This window comes from Nesoenas mayeri (assembly GCF_963082525.1).
Source record: "Nesoenas mayeri genome assembly, chromosome: Z".
NCBI classification, from domain to species: domain Eukaryota; kingdom Metazoa; phylum Chordata; class Aves; order Columbiformes; family Columbidae; genus Nesoenas; species Nesoenas mayeri.
In genome coordinates, this window is record NC_137542.1 from 60,026,244 (window position 1) to 60,046,425 (window position 20,182).

A 20,182-nucleotide genomic window follows, 5' to 3' on the forward strand; every position below is an offset into this window, starting at 1 on the left:
TGGGGGGAGCGGCGCGAGCGGCGGCTGCGTGCGCGCGCGCTCGGTGGCGGCGGGAAGGGCGTGACGAAGCGGCGACGGAAGCGGATGCGCAGGGCGGCGGCGCGGGGCCGGGGGCTGTGCCCGCGACCGGCGAGAGGGCGGGGCGGCAGCTGGGGTAGAGCCGGCCCTTTCTCCCCCTCCTCATGCTGGCCCTGTGCGCGGGCGCGGCTCGCAGGTAGGCACGGAGGGGAGCGGGGCATCTCACGGCCGGCGGCGGCAGCCGGTGTCTGGCGTGGGGGCCGCCTGACTGGAAGCGCGGAGAGCCCCGAGTCGCGCGCGGCTGATGAGGCTCCTCGTCCCTGGGGAGCTGGGCCCGGGCTGCGGGCGGGGGGCCGGGCGGGGGGCCGGGCGGGGGGCCTGGCTGACTGGCCCCCGTGCGGCCGGGCCGAGGCGGGGGCTGCGAGGCGGCTCCGAGTAGCCGACGGGGCGGGCGGCAGGTGAGCGGCGCAGACAATAGCGCAGGAATCTTCACAGCCCGTGCGGTTTATTGCCTCAGCTCCCGGCGTGTTTCCCGCAGTCCGCCTTGCCCGAAGTAACCTCCGTTAGGTACAGCTTCCAGGTGGGCTCAGTGAGCGAGGCGAGGTCTCCGCCTTGTAGCTCTTGCACGGAGTATCAGACACACCGCGGGAGAAATGGGCAGTTAAACAATGGAGTGAGATTTAAAGCTGTGGCACTAGGGCTCTTCGGCAAGATATATGTGAACTGAGACGGGTTTATGTGATTTTGCTTCATAAAAAGATGGGTCACTATTTCACGTTATATGAGGGGTGGGATGTGTACAAATATATTATTGAAGGGTTTTTAAATAAAGAATTAATTATTTTTATCTGTAATAAATGCTAGCTCTAAGTGAAGCCTGAAAACGAAGAGTGGAAGAAGGCTTGTAGGCAGTTCTAGATGGGTGAGACAAATGGTCATCACTGGAGAAACTGAGAGGGTAGAACAGTATAAGCAAAGCACCAGATTTAGTAGGAAACATGGACACAGTAGAGAGTCAGATTATAAATGCGCTGTGGTAATGAGAATGGAGATGAATTTTGAGTGTAAAATGAAGATGGTTACCTCTTGTGGACTTGAGAGAAATGACAGTTGTGTGCTAACTGCATAAAATGTACCATTTTTGTCCTATTTCACAGCCTTTGTTTGGGTTGAATTAGGATTGAGGGGTACTAGCAGTTAGAAAATAAGATCCAGATTTCTTTTATTTTCATAAGGCTTCTGGTATTGTAAAATAATTGAGCAATGTTGTTGAATAAGGTGCACAACTGTTTCCTGATATACATTTACATTCCTTTTGTGTAGTCATTTTCACTGTTCCCAGTATTTTGTGTTTACTGTCCTTGTTTGTCCTACAGATTTTTCCAATAAAAAGAAGGAAAGAAAGGAAAAGAAGCATGGAGGTTTTTTTTCTTTAGAAAAAAACCTAAAAGGTCTACTTTTGCTTGCAATTTGCATTTGAAAACTAAAGATACGACCTTAAGTAATAATAAAGAATTGGGTATTGACTTAAATATTTATTTCATCACTTGTTGTAAGTACAGTAAGGAATGATCACTTCACTTTCTTAATTGTGACTTTTTTTTCCTGCAGTCATCGTTTGAGTGTGCCCATAAAATTGTTTCACAAAAGAGAGTGATCTTGAATGCCTAATAGTGACCACTGACCTTCAAAAGTTAAGCAATTGGTCACAGAAATGTTGAATACCAAAGATTCTCCGCATCTACTTTTCCCAAGGGCATCTTAACAGAAGATAAAAATTACAGTTTTTAGCAAGTTTCAAGTATCATGCCTTACATTGAATAAAAAAATTATATTACAGGTTTGATTCTTTTGGTTAAAACAGTCAGCTTTTTTAAGGGAGGCTATTTCCAATTAAATACTTTTCCTCTTGGATCCTGTTGTAATGTGAAAGATTCAAAGATTAATATTTAGTTCAATAAAATGCATGGAAAAAGGCAGGTTAAGATGTAGATTAAGTGCAGCAGTCTGTTTAATTTTGAAGATATTCTTAGAAATGGAAAAAAAATATCTGAATAAAAGTAGACACACTGGTTTAAATAATTTCAGTGTCCTAAAATAATTACCTAGGATCCTTGAATTTTGGAGTCTTTATTTGAAAAGATCTTAAAAATCAGGATTTGAATAGGAAAATATATATACATGGACTCTGAAAAAAACTAAAATTTATATTTAAGGTCTAATTTTGGATTTCCATCACTGGAAAGAAGCTCTGAACACCAGATTTCCTCTTGATGAAGAAGTAAACCAGCAAGAAACTGAGGCTGGAGGAAAAGGGAGGAGGAGAAATTATGCTGGAAGGCAAAGAAACAGGAAGAACTTCTATAGTCACTTCCTTATGTCATATATCACCACAATGTGTGTGTATGCTTTCATTAAATTTCTCAGGTGCAACACCTCAGCAACAGCAAGGGCCGGGACAGGACACATGGTACATTTTTCTGTTTCCCTGTGCTCTGTGGACTACACAACCTCCTAGGTGTACTGCAGCAGCATTTTTTTCCTGTGGCCAAAAGCAGCAGCTGCTACCTTTCTAACCACAGCAGGCTCCAGAAGAACAATTAGTCTATGAGACAGAGTTTGCAGGATAAAATTGTTCCCTGGGCTGGCTGAGACAAAAGTGTCAGGCTCAGAAGCATTTTTTGGACTGAGTTTGACCCATGGAACACCAGCTGGACCAGACCAACCAATGCAAGTAATGGCTTTCGGGGACATAACTGTTCTGTCATTCTCTCTATAGGAGAAGAAATGCTTGGCTTCGAAAGATTTCTTTTAAATGGTTTGAGTTAGCTCAGGATTCTATTATTTCTTCTACAGGAGCCAGGATCAGTTACCTCAGAAAGCAAGCAAGATAGGATGAATGAACAGTACTGTCTCTTCAGAACTATCTAGGAATTGAGGACTTCCCAACATAGAAACAGTTCACAGAATGTTAGGAATTGGAAGGGACCTCAAAAGATCATATAGTCCAATCCCCCTGCTGAGCAGGAACACTTAAATGAGGTTACACAGGAAGGTGTACAGGCGAGTTTTGAATGTCTCCAGAGTAGGAGAGTCCACAAACCCTCTGCGGGGGGCGGGGGCGGTTATCTCATATGATCTTGTACAAAAACTTGTCCAGCAGTAGCCTCCTAAAACTCTTCAATCTGAGTTATGCTGGAGGTGATAGGGGTAAAATTTATCCCTGTTCATTCTCTCCTTCTTCTTCATAATTGTATAAATCTTTGAAGTACTTCCTCTGTTGTGCTTTTTTCATTTTTTTAAATCCAATCTGTAGAGTACCAGTCTAGTTAATTGGTTTTTGAATGAGTCCATTCCTCACTGCAGATGATTGTTACTAACTCACTGTGACTTGGTAGAACAGGAGAAGGTTTTGGCAGGTGGCAGAGCAGAAGAGTTTATAACTGCCGGAAGGATGAGAACTGCACATAGTATTTGTGTGCTTCATGTCATTACAGAGTAGAAAAATGAATATTTGTGTTTTGTTCTTTCTTCTACCTCTACCAAATCCTAGTTTCCTTCTTTTCAGCTGCTTCTTGGCTCATATTTGGCTGTTATGTCTCCAGAATTACTAGATCAGCTCACAGCTCATCACTGTGTATGCAAAGTCAGAAGTGTGTCACTTCACATTTATTAAGGCTGAAATTCACTTTGTATTAAACTTTACTCAGTGTTGTGATATTCTTCCACATATTTTTGTGGCTTCTTTTAGTACAGTGCTTTATAATCAGTACCTTATCATCAAGGAATTTTGTCACCTCATTAATCCAACCTGTGTAAATATGTGAAAGAATACAGAACCCAGCATGGGACCCTGTGGAGCTCCACTGGTCACCTACTTCCATTCAGAAAAATGAACAGCCATTTCTGTTTCTTTCCTAGCTATTAACCATTTTTTCATAAGAGGATCTCCCTTCTCATTTCACAGCACCATTGTTTCTTTAGGACCTTCTGGACAACACTCTTTGGAAATCAAATAGATTATATTAACAGATCTCTGTCTATTGTTACTTCTTCAAAGAATTCCAGTAGATTTGTGAGTTTGTAGAGGAGATTCTTCTCTGGTACCTATTGTAGGTACTTAGATTATCGAAGGCAAGATGAGGATGGGGGGAACTACGCTTGTCTCTGAGCAAAATATAATTGGATATGGGTTCACCAAACCTTCTCTGAGAATTCTGTCTTCAACAGAAACACCTTTTGTTGCTATTGTAGAGTCTTAAATGAGTGGAGTTATTTGCCATACTTATCATGCTGAAACAATCTTTTACATAGCTAGAACCAGCCTGGGAAGCACTCAGTGTTATTAAGTCACTAGTTGCTCAAAAGCCAGGGCAGAAGGCAGGCTTTGCTTGGCTAATTTGTGGTGTCGAGCAGGCACACTGTGTCACAGAGCACTGTTTAAGATTTTGCAAGCATTGATATGATCATGACATGCTAGAATGCTCTGTTTTCCCAAGAAGAGCAATGACTTAAAATGGTGCAAGTAAGCAAGATTAGGTCGTCATCTGCTACAAAGACATAGAATTTTCCAATTAACTAGGAATGGCAAAGAACATTTCTCATTGCTTTGACTGTGTGAGGCTGAAGGTCAATGGGAAATCAAGGGGTATTTCCGTGGTACAGGCTGAACTGATTAACTGCAGTTGTAAATCAAAGAACCCTTTTGTGTTTAGAAACCCTCTTCAATAGTTTTCTCTGTCCTGCAACACCATTTCTTTTTTAGCTGAAGTCAACAAGCTGTTTTTCAGGCATTAGCTGATGCCATTCAAGCACTGAAATATCCTGGCAGTAGTAGTGTGTGGTGTTTGCACTAAATAGTATGTACTTTACCACAGAATCACAGAATGTTAGGGATTGGAAGGGACCTTGAAAGATCATCTAGTCCAATCCACCTGCCAGAGCAGGAACACCTAGATAAGGTTACACAGGAAGGCATCCAGGCGGGTCTTGAATGCCTCCAGCGTAGGAGACTTCACAACCTTCCTGGGCAGCCTGTTCCAGTGTCTGTCACCCTCACTGAGAAGAAGTTTCTTCTCAAATTTAAGTGGAACCTTTTGTGTTCCAGCTTGTGCCCATTACCGCTTGTCCTATCATTGGTTGTCAACCTGCTGTTTATATTGCTGACATAATAGACATATGATAGATGCTTATGTAGCAGCACTTGAGATCTAGGGCCATGAAAGCAGTATTTTTTTCCACTGTGTTTCCATAGTTCGCCTGATGGTAGAAACAAACAATAAGGTAACTCTAAGTGCCTCCTGCACTAAATTGAGTGTAGTATTGTCTGCATGTGAGTGTTGAAAATTCTCTCAACTTCCTTTCTAAAATCCTCCATGCAGGTTGTGCTATGATGGAGGTTTGCTGTGACACACAATGGGTTTAAAACCTAGTTTAGCAGTCCTAGTAATTTTCAGGTTTGGTTTGGGTTTGCTTGGTGGTTTAGTTTTTTGGGGGATATTTTTGGTGGGTGGTGTGGTGGTGTTTGGTTGGGTTTATTTTTAGTTGTTTGATTTTTGGTGTTGGTTGGTTGTTTTTTGTGTGAGTTTTTTTTTTGTTTTGTTTTTGTTTTTTGTTGTTTTTTTTTTGTTTGGTTTGGTTTGTTGCATGTTTGTGTGTGCATGTTTTGTTGTTTGTTGCTGTTTTTCCTAGAACCATGGATACCATAATTTTAGAGATCAGACACTGCAGAAACAGTACCCTGACACTTCTGTGTGTTCTGCTCCAGATTACTGTGCGTAAATTGCCTCCCCTTATGGAAGTCAATCAGACCAGTTTCCAAATTTGTTATGTTTAAAGACTGTTGAAGGGGACTGGGGAGAAAGGTAGAGTATTTAAGTTGCAACAGGTTATGCATATGTATATATTCCTGCTTAAGGTCTGGATTTTCTTTTAGCTGCCACAGAGTGCCTTTTTAAATTACTTTGCTATTGAAGTTAATTTTATCAGAGAAACCAGTAAACGTTTGTTGCCAGATAGTAAGGTCATAAAAGCAGCACCGAGGGTAATATATGTGTCAATAAAGATTTTAAAATGTTTATGTAACTTGCAAGCTTTTTTGACTCACATTGATCTGAAGAGCTAGAAGTGTATCTATTATAGGACTGTAATCAATGTAGAGTATACAGTGAATTAAGTTGTAGAGAATTGTTTCTTCCTGAAAGAAGTAGTGGCAAAATTGATGGTTTAGTGTTAAAATGTGCTAGATTTTCTTCTATTACTGCAAATGCAGCTTAAGAAAAAAACAAAGCAAAACCAACCAAACAAAAACAAACCCCACCCACAACAATTTCTAATGGGAGTTATGGGGCTTTAAATTAGGATGTACTAAACATGCTATCTTCTTGCTGTAGTGAGATCTGTCTGTGCCAAACACAGTCATGGAACAAGCCAAGTGCTTTCCTAAGGAAAATGGCCCGGGAATTCAAGGCATGTATTCAATGTTCCATATACTGTCAAGACTAAAATAGATGAAAGGACTGAGAAGCAAATTGTAATGGGGACTTCAGAAGTGTCCAGCAGGAAAAAGTGATGACTTACATTGTGAGGCTGTAGTCTCATTCCTTTGGCTCAACTGAAATAATGCTGCCCTTTGATTAGCTTGGAGCGATTTAACTGTACTTTGCTTGGTCTGGCTTGGACTTTTTTCTCATCCTCTCCATTCCTGTTTTTGTCTTGGTTTACTCTGTCCTTTGCTTACTTTGCTTAATATTTGTCCTTGCTTTACTTTAAAACATGCAGTTACTTCTTGTCTGAAACTGTGAGTCAATAATAGAACAATGAGATATATGTAAAATTCAATCAAGAATTAAGGGTCTCTAAATAATACAAAGATTGTAGCCTATTAAATTTCTGTCTTAAAATCCATCCTGAGAATACTGACTGGTTGCAATATATCTTACATTACATTAGATGCTGCTGAATACTCATTGTAATTTGTTTTTTAAATGCTTTTCTACTTCTCCGTTTGAATAAAAAATAAAAAGTATTCCATTCCATATGAGGCTTGACTGTTATAAAGCCTTGCTTAGACCATGCCTGTCTGCTGTCATTTATACGTATTCAATAGCATTTGAGTCTTACTTTCAGGGAAATGCAATATGTGACATAATATTCAACTATGAATTTGTCTTGAGGCAAACTGTCAGTGTTTATGTTGCTTTGATGGGACATGTCTAGATGTTCGAGTTGTTTTTTTGTTTAATGGGACCGCCAGGTGGAGTCAGGGCGCCGAGACCCCATGAGCGTTGGTTGCAGTTACCTAATGGAAGTGGTTTTCACAGGGTGCTTCCAGTGTGCAGTGCTGGTTCTCCTGCAGCCTGTAAGACTAAGAAGTGTTGTTTAACTGAGACCTACTGTTTCAAAAGACAGAAAGACCAAAATGGTCCTACTGCTGTTTTTGATTGGCAGCTTTTGCAAAGCTTCATACAGTAAATTACTGATTGAAAAAGTTGTTAATTTTGTTTGTTGTGATTTTCAAATCTGCTTTTACTTATCTCCCCTGAATTATACATATGGTGCAGCAAGAAAAACTTAATTGTATTTATTTGCTATTAGAGGATTTAAAAACTAGAGGATGACTGACTAATCTGAATTTGAGACCCCTCTCTCTCTGTTGTTTTTTCTCTCTTTTTAAAATCTTGGCTAACACTTTAACCCTGAAGTTACCTCAGACCTTATTCAGCAGACAACATAGTTTTCCAACCTATGTGAAATAGATATACTCCAATTTTTGTGTGGCTGTTTGGAACTGCCAGAGCTATTAGCCAGTACAATAAACTGGTCTGTATATATGTTTCCCAGAAACACATTTATTAATACACTTTATTCTGTAAAATCGTACTTGTCATTGTAGCTAATACTGTTCAGGTGAAGAATAATTTGAAAACTGGAAGTACTGTTAAAGAGTCTTAGATGGAGTCACAGCTATCCATATGTAATCAGAGTTAAATGAGACAGCAGGCTTAAATCTTAATGTTATAAAGTGACTTTCAGTAGTAGGAACATATTGTGAACAAGCTTGCATGTTTTTGTGTTTGTACTTTCTAAAGCTGATACTACCTTTTGCTGCTTCTGCTTCATAGATTGTGACTTCCTTTTTTTGTTTTAATAGTGTTAATGGAACACATGTACAAAGGGTTGCTTAAGATGTTCCAGTAACAGAAAATGTTTCTAAACAAAACCAGACTTGCATACGTCTGCCATCCAGTGAGACCTGGACAGGCTGGAGAGTTGGGCAGGGAAAAATTTAATGAAATATAACAAGGGCAAGTGTAGAGTCTTGCATCTGGGTAGGAACAACCCCAGGTTCCAGTATGAGTTGAGGAATGACCTATTAGATAGCAGTGTAGAGGAAAGGGACCTGGGGGTCCTGGTGGACAGCAGGATGGCCATGAGCCAGCACTGTGCCCTTGTGGCCAGGAAGGCCAATGGCATCCTGGGGTGTATTAGAAGGGGGGTGGTTAGTAGGTTGAGAGAGGTTCTCCTGCCCCTCTACTCTGCCCTCTGAGACAACACATGGAATATTGTGTCCGGTTCTGGGCCCCTCAGTTCAAGGACAGGGAACTGCTGGAGAGAGTCCAGCGCAGAGACGTGAAGATGATTAGGTGAGTTGGAGGAAAGGCTGAGGGAGCTGGATCTCTTTAGCTTGGAGGAGACTGAGGGGTGACCTCATTAATGGTTATAAATATATAAAGGGTGAGTGTCAAGAGCCAGGCTCTTCTCAGTGACAACCAGTGATAGGACAAGGGGCAATGGGTATAAACTGGAACACAGGAGGTTCCACTTAAATTTGAGAAAAAACTTCTTCTCAGTGAGGGTGACAGACACTGGAACAGGCTGCCCAGGAGGGTTGTGGAGTCTCCTTCTCTGGAGACATTCAAAACCTGCCTGGACATGTTCCTGTGCAACCTCACCTAGGTGTTCCTGCTCCAGCAGGAGGATTGGACTAGATGATCTTTCGAGGTCCCTTCCAATCCCTGACATTCTGTGATTCTGTGAAGTGTTTAATATGTTTAAAATACTTACTGCACAAGCTAAAAATCAGTCTCTAAATTTAATTGCTTTGTTTCTGCAGTAGTTATGTTGGCCACGGTGTTGCTGTATTAGAGTATTGTAAAGGTCCTTCTCCTTTCTAAAATCAAATTTATATTTTCCAGAAGCAGCAAGTAATCAAATTGTAGATTTGATGGTACAGTAAATTACCTAGCATTCCAGCAAAAATAGCAATGATTGCAGTCTGTAGCTTAGAAGCTTTGTTTTCTTCTTAAAAATCCACTTTTAGAAGTAGCTACTAAGCTTTTAAGTTGTTGTTCAGCTTACACTGCTTTTGGTAGAAATTACCACTCTTACTGCTTCTAGGATTGACAGACATAATTTGTGAAAACAGCTGCTTCTATAATACTCTTTTATAGCTGAAAGTCCAAACCAAGCTTTCTGTGCCTTTCCTCCTGAACTTCTCATAAATAGATGAAGCAGTGCACAAATGCATAATATATTTCTATCTGCCCTGTATGTCATTCCACTGCTATTATTAGATGCCATAGGCCTTACCCAAGAAACAGGCCAGTGCAGGTTGCCAGTGGAGGCCAGTTAGATATTCATAGTAACAATGCACTTCCTGGTGCTCACTGGGCAGCTGTTTTGGAATCTGACTGCCCTCATGGTTACAAACTTACCTAGCTTACAAGTATTTCATTCAACTTCATTCTTACGTTATTATTGTGTCTTAGCATCGATAGCTCTTTTCACTTTGAGTCATTTAAATTGTATGCTTATTGACAGCAATTATATTGAGACTTTTTTGCTAGACTAAATCCATGTGTTTCATATCTGCTTCTGACAGTAGTGCAGGCTTAGGTGGCTATTGACACTTTTGATACTTCATTTCACCAGTACAACTGTTTTGAAGTTACACATGAAGCAGATGATGGAACTCATAAGCTTAAAAAAAAAAAAAAAAACAAAAAAAACCAAACCAAAACCTGTCCCCCTTGCATTTTTTTTAGTCCACTTCATTTTCTACCTGTATGCTGCCCTAACTCTTTCCAAAGTATGACCCTACCAACAGTTATGCTGATGTTATTGATGGAATGGTATACAAGGCCAGAAATGAGCATCAAAGGGGGAGGAAAAGAAAAGAAGATCTTAAGGCAATACTGCTGCTGGATGTAAACCTTATCCTTAACCAAGGCTTGTTTAGATACGTTTACCATTTTACACAGCACCACAGAAAATTGAGTGTATTGCTTGAAGCAGTTTGAACCAGTCAGTTCAGGCACTAGCAACAGCCTGCTCATGGCCACATGGAATGATTGCAGTATGCACTTAACACTGTTTACAGACCTGCATAGTTTATCCTTCTGTCTGATTTAAACTGAATCAGCTTCTGATTGCTCAGTCCAGGCAGTAGTTGGTTCTTCTTTAATGTTGCTGCTATTTACCAAAAGCAAACCTAAAATAATAACTGCATCTTGTTGGTTCAGTTGCTATTTGATGAAAGCTGTTTGCTGTTGCGTTTGGTTCCTACCATTATTAATTTAATGTATTTTCCTGTTTATATCTGGGAAGTTAAAGTTTCCCTCAGTGATACAATTTACTGTAGTGTTTTCTCTCTAATAACATGGCAAGTGTAGATACAGAGCATTTTTGAAACAGTCACACTATTTCAACTATAATCCTCTTCCTTTTTTCTTTGAAGTCTATTTAATCCTTAATTTTAGCACAGTTTCTTTGTTTCTTAAACAACTAAGATAAAGTTAGTAAATTATCATTTTTATTGTGGCATGATACATGGAGTTTGGGGAATTTATTTATATTTTTATGTAGACAAAGAATATGAATTACCAAGCCATGAAAGAAATGGCCAAGATTTCACATATGTGTATATTTTTACTTGCACGTTATTTTTACTAATCTGTTAGTTACATTGTCCCTAAGTACAATCTGATTGACTGATAGCTCTAAATGGTTATTTGAAGAGTTGCATGTAGTCATTTTTGTAATGTGAAATGTTATATTACAGTTTTTGAAGGCCTGCCTTCATTTGGTCAGTTAGAAACACAGGTTTTCTCAGTTTGTACTGCTTGTGTTAATCTACATAAATTACTGCTTCCTTGTATCAGCAGCAGGAATCAAGTTTATGAGCATTTAAAAACTAGACAGTTCTGTGGTTTTGTGTCTCTAGCAGACAACTACCTACTGGTGTTTATTGCAATCATGTATGCAGCTGTCAAATTTGTGTGGATATTCTTCAGTGCAACTTGCCAATGTACCAAGAAAATCAGGTGGCATCTTTTTTTGATATTTAAAAGTAGCATTCTGCAGTAGTCAGGGACTCCACATTCAAGTTTGTGAAGTAAAGCCAACTTTAATTTCAGCCTGTCTAACAAGTTTAATAATTAGTGTAATCTCTTGGTGCTGTGACTATTTTAGTGGGTTTTTTTCTAACAATATGTAGTTGGTCAGTGATGGGTCTGTGTTTTCTACGTGTCTAGGTGAAAAAAATTAATGACAAAAAGCTGAATGTTCCTTTTAAAAATAATATCTTCTTCACATCCTGCACTTGAGCATAGTTGTCAGCTTTTATGTTGTTCAGGCTATTGTTTTCCTTTGATTCTATTTTACTTTTATTTTGATCTTAATTTGGCATATTTCCTGTTCTTTCTGATATTCTCCAGGGGAGGCAGAGGGAGCGGAGGGGAATGGGTAGAGTTCAGAACCTTGAACCTACTTTTTGAGTAGGTTTCCCTTCAGCTCCCATGAGGTTGTACCAGAGATGCACTAGTAATGTGTAAAAAACTGGACATAGGGCAGTCTAGTGGGAAGCTGTTCATGTTATAATGAAGTACTATTTAATGGATTGTAGACTCAAGGTAGAATTCAGTGGTTTTGGGGAATGGAAACTAATGCATTCTGAGAATGCTGATACTTAAGGTTTTACTTTCATGAAAGCAGCTTCATTTATCATGAACTTCTAAATGTAATTCAAAATTTTAATAGTCCAGTGGAGAAGCTACTAAGTCAGAACTAAGTTGATATCAGAGAGACAGAAGAGAGGTAGAAGGAATATTATTTATTCAGGCTTTATTTTCAGAGTTATGTCATCAGTATACTGGACATGGATGTTTGTGTATGCCACTAGAAGGGAAAAGCAAACATCTTGGCTACATTGGTATGGGAGGATTTGAAGAAACTGTGGTAACAAGAAAAAAAAAAGTCAACATAAACTGTAGAGAGAAGTGTTGTCTTTTTTTTTTTTTTTTTTTTTTCTTGCATAAAAGTAATTTTGGCTATGCTATTTCTAGAGAATTCCTCTCATAGATGAGTGAAGTTAGTCTCTTAATAAAAAGTCTTGCCTTTGAACAGGAGCCCTGCATGCAGCTCATTTCAGTTTCCTGGCATTTCACTCTTCTGCTTTGATTTCCTTCAGGCTAAAATTGCCTATCCTTTTATACATGCTCCCTGCATTGTTTGCGAAAACCTATTTTAGCACTTATACGCATACCAAACTGGTTTTGCAGTAAAATTAATACAGGTACAATGGCTAGCATTAAGAGGAAAAGTTATATAATGTTGTCACTGCTTAATTGCAAGGTGACAATAAACGGTGGCAGATGCTTTGTTAACCCTCTCCCCTCCCCGCTAACCCTAGGCTTCACCTCCCCACTAAGGAAAGGCAATAGGTAGGCAAAGAGAGAGGACTTGCAAGTTGGAAAAAGTTAAAAGTGTTTTACTGATGCTACTAATAAAAAAAGAGAGAATAATACAAAATATACAAAACCAATCTTTTAATTCCCTGGCAAAGCTCAGCACTGCTCCAGGAGCTGCACGACAGACACATGGAAGTCCTGGGTTGGACTCTGCAGCAGACCGCAACTGGATTCAAGGATGCAGGGTCTGTCAGTAGGCCTCAGGTCACAGGGACGGCAGGCAGGGTCCTTCCCAGATGCCCACCATAGTCAAGGAAGAACGAGACCCTCGTGATCTTCCACTTTTCTATGAAGTATCACGTGGATTGGATGGAATACTTAGTTGGTCAGTTTTAGTCATCTGTTCAGTTCGCTCCTCTTTGCCCCTCTCACGGCATGTGTATTCTTATCAGTGACCTTGCACTTCATTGCTATGTCTACCAAAACATGTATCCAACTTCAGAAAAGTGCAGTTACTTAGAAGAACTTAGCTGAAAGGAAAAATTCACTAAAAGAGAAACTGATCTTGTTTTTAACAAAACCAGGACAAATGTAAACTAGTGTTGAGTAAACATTCCCTTTAGTAGCAAGGTCTCTGTGTGTATTCTTGTATTTCTTTAGTTATCGTTAAAAAATTTACATGGTAATAATCACAATTTTTTTGTTGTTGTTTTAAATTATGCAACTGAAATAAGGAGCCACATAGTAAGTCTCTGCCAGCCATAGATCCTCCCATGATGCTCCTGTGATTCTCTGATGCTGAACACCATAGCAAGTTTTACTTTTCTGCTAGCTAAAGCTGAAATATGGCTGTTTTATATAATCAGGATTAGCAGTACGTAAATTACAGTGAACTTACATGCCTCTTCTGGGAATAGAGTGAAACTGCCTATTTAATATCCATAACAATTAAAGGAATATATTTGCAAGTGAGTAACAACTAAAAGTTTTCCTCCTGTGGATGGTTCCGTGGCGCACATCTCACATAAAGATAAAATTGTTTGTTGTAATGAACATGACCAAATGACCTTTTAAAATGTCTTGTTTTGTGCATCTTTGCAGTTCTTGTTATTCATAATCTACAAATCACCATTTGGGTTTTTTTCCTTATTTATAAAATGTAAATGCTGCCTGTTTTTGTAGAGTTTTATTAACTGTAATTCTTGTTTTCTTACAAGATTGAATAGTAACTTGATCTATCTGGTTTTATCAATACCAAAGTTTATAGCCTGTTCTCAACTTAGTCATTATTTAGGTGGAAAATGTAGAAGACAGACTTCTGATTTATTTAAAATTAGACGAAGTTGATAAGGGTAGTGGCAGTGTATACTCCTTCTGGACAATCTATGGCTCTAAAAAGTACTTTGCTCTTGCTTCGAAAAATGTTTTGTAATTATTAAAGGTTTCTTGCCTTTTTTTGATGTTTACTACAAACTACCTTTTGAAGTAGAATTTTGCTATGCAAAAATCATTTTTATACTTCCAGGTCCCTTGGGCCACGGCTTGTGTTGAGAATGACATTAGGAGCAGAAATTACTAGCCAGCTCAAGGCTTCTTCATACATAGCATCAGGCCGAAACCTCTTGAGATGGGACCTGTCACCAGAGCAAATTAGAACAAGAACAGAAGAACTAATCAGGAAAACAAAGCATGTATATGACACTGTTGGGATGCTTGATACTGGAGAAGTAACACATGAAAATACTGTACGGGCCTTGGCAGATATAGAAGTCGAATATGCAGGTTAGTATATTTTTTCTGCGACTCTTTCCACAGGGCATTCCATCTGCACATAAGGAAACAGTGAGAAAAAATAATTGTTGCTTGTGTAAAACATGTAGAGGCCTCTCAAGGGTCCTCTGGTCATAAACATCTTTCAGGACCTCTCAGCTACAAAGTTCTGCTGCTTTACTCTAGAGTCAAAAATAAGGATTAGCAAAACTGTGCCGTTGATCTCTTTGACACACCTGGAGAACTGCACTGGTCACAGGTTTTCTTTTTGTGCATGAAGCTCCACCCAGTTAACATTTTCTTTTCCAACTTTGTACAACCACTAGGGGACAGTGTGCAACAGTGTAGACTACAGCATCTGTGGTAAGCACAGCACCTTCAGACCTGATAGGCAGTGCATTTTTTTTTTCAGATACCGCAGAATCTAAGACAAGCAAGTCAAATGCAGTAATGGAAAGGCTGATAAGCTCCCAGTGGAGAAAATGTGACGATTGAGAGTGTGGGGAATTTTTGAATGCTTTTTCTAAAAAATTCTGCTTTACTTGCTTCCTTTTATGTTATGGCCTGCAAGACCTTGGAGAATCCAGTGAGAGCTGTTGGTCATGCAGCCAGATATAGATTGTTCTGAATGAATTACCAAGACATGCCAATACACAGATGGAGTTTAATGGTCAAACACAGGTCATTCAGTTAATTTGTTAATAATTGTCAGTCAGAGGAGATGGGAAAAGTTAAAATGTATCTTGGGAGGCTTTATTTTGAAAAACCTATCATATGGTGGTTGCATGACTCTCAAAAAGTAGTCAGTATAATAGAATATTAAGTTCTCTTAAATGCTCTAAAAAATCTGCAGTAGCAACAGAGGTGCTGAAAACAGCCACCTTGGCTTGGAGCAGAATCTTCACCTTGGGCAAAAGAGAAGCCTGCAGCTCAAATTATTGTCTTATAATATTAGTCTGGCTTTTACATTACTTAGAATTACAGTTTAGGTACACACAGTGAATTGACTGGAATTGATGCTAACAGAAAGACTGAGTAATCATCATCCAAACAGCTTCCTGTCAGATTTGTTTTTAATTGCACTGATGTATTTGATATAATTATTGTAAGCCTTTTGACCAATGTATAAAACGCTCTGCTTTAAATTAAATTAAAAGTAAAATTTATGTTTGATTCAGAAAATAGTGGCCATCAGCTTCTCAGCAATAGCCACTAAGACTTGCATCTTACAAAATGTACTTTTTGTTCTCTACATGCTATTGCAATTGTGGGTTGTATTTAAGCTTTTTAATGCTAATCTTTGAAGCTGTATGTGAGATTAGCATCACTTACCTGTGAATCAGTCCATGGCATATGGATGTATTATGACAGCAAGACTTCCATTAGAACCTTAGATTTTTTTAAGTCCTCTGTGTCCCTTTCATGTATATTTGAAAGACCTACCTCAATACCTGGAACTTAGTATCTGAAAAGTTATGGATGGCAACAGACCCTACATTTCACTTAGAAGCTGTTAAAACTCACTTCAAGATTTTGAAACATTTTGGCATGAGGACAGGAGGTGTAGGGTGGGGAAGTTTCCTGTGGGCTTCAAGAAGAACCGTATGCCCCTGTTCGCATTCCAAAGAAGGGCTGAGAGTATCTCATGGTTTGATAAAACAACTTCAGATTGCATAAAATTACAGAGCTTCAAATCATCCTAAAATGTTGTTACTCTAAAATGTGCTTTTGGGGAGGTGGAAGGGCATGAAATTATAATTGGTTTTGAATTAAGTTAATTCATTTCTATTTTAACACTTCTATTCAATGTTGTTATAAGATGCAATATTTCTTTAATAAGCAAGGACTTACTTAATCTCAATAGTGTATTCTAAAAAAGTAGTATTAATCAGCTTCTGATCTCTAGCATCTTCTGTGTTTGCTTTACTGTTTCTTAGATAAGATGGGGATACGTTGTTTACATAACAATGTAAAAATAACTTCAGGACAGATGGGCCTGTTTGAAAGATTCAGAACTTTTTACCTCAAATGCTATCATGGGAGCATATGTGTCAGCTATGAGACAATGTCAGACTTCACTTATAGATGGTTCATCTTTCGAAAACCATGTATCATATTCATACATCTTTAAGTTGTCTTTGTAGAAGTAAGAAGGTGAGATAATTAGGCTTGGGTAATAGTTCCTGTAAAATGTTTGTTAAAATGGTGTGCAGTTTCGTCCTTTTGCTTATTCAGTTTTACATTATCTTCAGTCACTTTATTTGCTTCAAGCCTGATCTGAAGTGTCAGATTGCTTTGGGTACTTGTTTCTTATGTCTTCTATAAATATCAGAAGGGGGGAAGTTCCTTATCCTTAAAGCATTTATAGTCTTCTGTGTAAGTGTTCATTGTCTTTTATTTAAACAGTGGAAAGAAGCATGTTGGATTTTCCCCAGCATGTCTCACCTGACAAAGAGGTACGCTTAGCAAGTACAGAAGCTGACAAAAAGCTTTCTAATTTTGATGTGGAGATGAGCATGAGAGAAGATGTGTTTCAGAAGATTGTTTATTTGCAGGTAAACCACAATGATATCTGCATAACTTATGGAAATGTAAATAAAATTCCAGCAGTGAAAAACTTTTTTCTAAAGTTAGCATCTGCAGAACTTTTCAAGATCCCCATCACTGTGTGTGTTTCCCTGTGTCTGTACCAGTCTAATCTTTCCAGTGGGACACAACTATACAAAAAGTCTGTGGTTCCACAGAAACTTAAGCCAATGTAACTTGGTGTTTCTGCTCTTTTCCTCTTGTGTGTAGATGTGTATATCCTTCTCTCTCCATTGCAATGGCTTTGGCTATTGTCTAATCATGCTATCAGTTTAAATGAGCCAGTAAAACATTTTGATGAAATCAAGTTTTTCATGGCCTCACTGAGGATTTAATAGCTTAGGTATATTAGTTCAGTTTCTTGGTCCTGCACAAGGGCTGAATTAAAATGTGGTGAGGAGAGTGAGGGCCCTCACATTCCCATGGTATTTATAATACAGTCAGTTCACTAAAAGATGGGTAAATGTGCTTGATCTCGATGACTCCTGAATGTTTTTCCTCACTTTAATGAGGACCAAACTTTTCTAAGTTAACAACTGTTTAGTGTTGATGATGGAAAATGGGTGAGGTTCTTGTATTTAATTTAAAAACAAAAACAAACAGAACTGAAAATAATCTAGTCTCCTTCTTTCCCCGACACATTAGGGGAAAAAAATTCCTGCATAAATGTATGTCATTGAATGCGCTCCAGATCCTTTTCTTTAGGAAAGGTTTGCTTTCAGGTCTGAAATTTGGAATAAAGGTGAATTTGGTAGTGAAACCATCATTTTAGATTTTAATACTCCTAACATCTGCACATACTGGCTAGCAGGGGCATGCTTAAGAATGTTGCTAATCTTCTCCACCCACCTGCCCTCAGGAAACTCAGCCTGATGTAAACAGCTGCTGCAGTTTTTGTTCAGGGTACTCTTAAGTAGATTTTGCTTCTTACTCTGCCTGAAGATTTCTTCATGGAATAAGGTACCATCATTGTCCGAAACAAGTATGAAATGGTACATAATATCATCAACTATGACTATTCTAAAATTCCTGGGAGGTTCAAAAATTTTATGTGTGTAGTATATTCTAAATTAGCACTACTGTTGTGGAAATTGTTCATCTAAGAAGCACAGGACAATGTCCTTACCAAACCGAGGTTCAGAGATGACCGCAGAGCACCCTTGATTCCTGTGCCACTGGGGGTTTATACGCTTGCTTATCTTTGAAGACCTAACAGGTCTTTCTGAATGTGTGTTGTCCTTATCTTAAGCATGTCTGTAATGCAAATAAACTTCACAAAGTCTAATATTAAAACTAGAAGCTATTTAACATTGATTTATTTGAAGTGTATGGAGAGATGTATAGTCATCAAGTGCTGGCTGAAGAACACTAATTTATCTGGGAAAAAAAAAATCTCCTAGCTATGGAACAAGGCAGTATTCACTGCTTAAAAATGAGTGTTTGTGAATTTCCTTCTTCTGCTTAAAATCTTTGCTGGGTTTGGGCCCAGGAGATCTTCAAGGGCATGACAGTTCCATATGCTCAGTGGAGATGCTGGTAGATCCTCACAATGCCTAAATAACTCAGTGACTCAATATAACAATGCCTAAATAACTCAGTAACTTTTCACAATCCTCTGTCCTTAACTACTACTGCAATAAAAGCAGTATCTTTTTATAGAGATTAGAGTACTCCATTCTTTTTCTCTGCCTTTCTATTTTTGAGCCTTGCAGCACAGTTAGCACAATATAAATGTTAATGTAGTGACAGTATCTGCATTTTCACCTCTATCATTTTGAAGTCATGCCTTTTCTGTCACACTAGTCTTAAGTCAGAAGAAAAACTCTGGTATTGTGGGTTGACCAGTGGAAAAACATTATGTGAAAATTCTGATTGTTACAAATATTTTTGTACTCAATATCACAGCATTACCACTTCTATATGTAGTGTTTGTTAGCATAAAGTCTTCATGAAACTGCAGAATTTCAGAGATTATTCTTTGCCAAAAGCAGAGCAGGAAGCCCAAGTGTTGCAGGGAGTGGAGTAATAGGATTTTTTTTATTTTGGGAGATATTCTATGTGGATTGCCTTATGCTTTTACTACAGATGGGGATGGAGATGTGAGGTTTTCACTTGGAAAGTACAGAGAACCTGATTTTCTTCACTTAATTTCCTCACAAAAGGAGATTTCTGCCCCTTACATCCTTTTATTAAAAAAAAAAAAAAAGGAGGGGGTGGAGTTGGAGGGAGGAAGTGTTAACAGTTGAGTGCTGCAAAAAGATCATGCCTATGGTGAAGGGTATACCATACAATCACATGGCTCAATAACCATTGACTCTAGGTGTCTGGTGACCTATGGTAGTTAGAGTAGTCATGAGTCTATAGATTCCTTTAAAAATTACTTGTAAACAAATAATATTGGAAAGAAAAAATATTCCTCATTCATCATATGACAGTATTGGTAACCTATGTTAAATCTACCTGTTGCTTTAGAAAAGTTACTTTATCACAAAGTGGGTGCTGTAATTTTTTTCACTGATATTAAAAATTCTTGCATGTAGACTATTGGTATAATTCGTAAGAGTTCTGGGGACAATTATGCTTAGCAGTCCTGCTGTAGCATAATGCTGCTGGGACTTGTGGCTTTTTGCAGAAGAAAAGCAAAGCTAAACCATTCTAAGATATTTAAGGGTTCTAAAATCCAATCTCCTGATTTTCTTTTTTAATCATAGATGCAGGGCACTTGCCCTGGTGGGAGTAGACATTGTGTTTTTATGTGGATAATTTTTAAATTACAGTCAGGAAAAATCTCTATTTCGGAGTTTTTATTAGTTATTTTCTCTTCTAATTTAACTAGCTTCCTGTCTCTTTTGTGTTAGACAGGTAATTTGCACTGGCAGGTCATTAGTTGACAGCTGTACACTGTTGTGTAACTCTTTGGTAAAGTTTGCATGTTTCAACATCCTTACTTTTCTGAGGTGCTGTTCAAGAATTAGTTGTATGTAGGTAAGCTGACGAGAGGGTTGTTAAGACAAGTCAGAGCTAATTCCAATAGCTTAATATTTGAAGGTGAACTAAAATAGATTGTATCCCTGTTAACAAGGACTATAAGTTAATACCTTTTTAAATATTCGCTTTTA

The 20,182-nt window shown here is 38.6% G+C and overlaps 1 protein-coding gene across 1 annotated transcript in view; it reads left to right on the forward strand.

The window, feature by feature from the left end:
* Positions 1-182: 182 nt before the first annotated feature.
* The window catches only part of NLN (neurolysin), a gene marked incomplete at both ends in the record, with an annotated part of 40,632 nt that continues 20,632 nt past the window's right edge, over positions 183-20,182 (forward strand). Inside the window, 3 exons of the mRNA XM_080362952.1 lie at positions 183-214; positions 14,233-14,489; positions 16,884-17,032. Coding sequence (XP_080219078.1) covers positions 183-214; positions 14,233-14,489; positions 16,884-17,032 — 438 coding nt within the window. The remainder of the gene's footprint in view (positions 215-14,232; positions 14,490-16,883; positions 17,033-20,182) is intronic.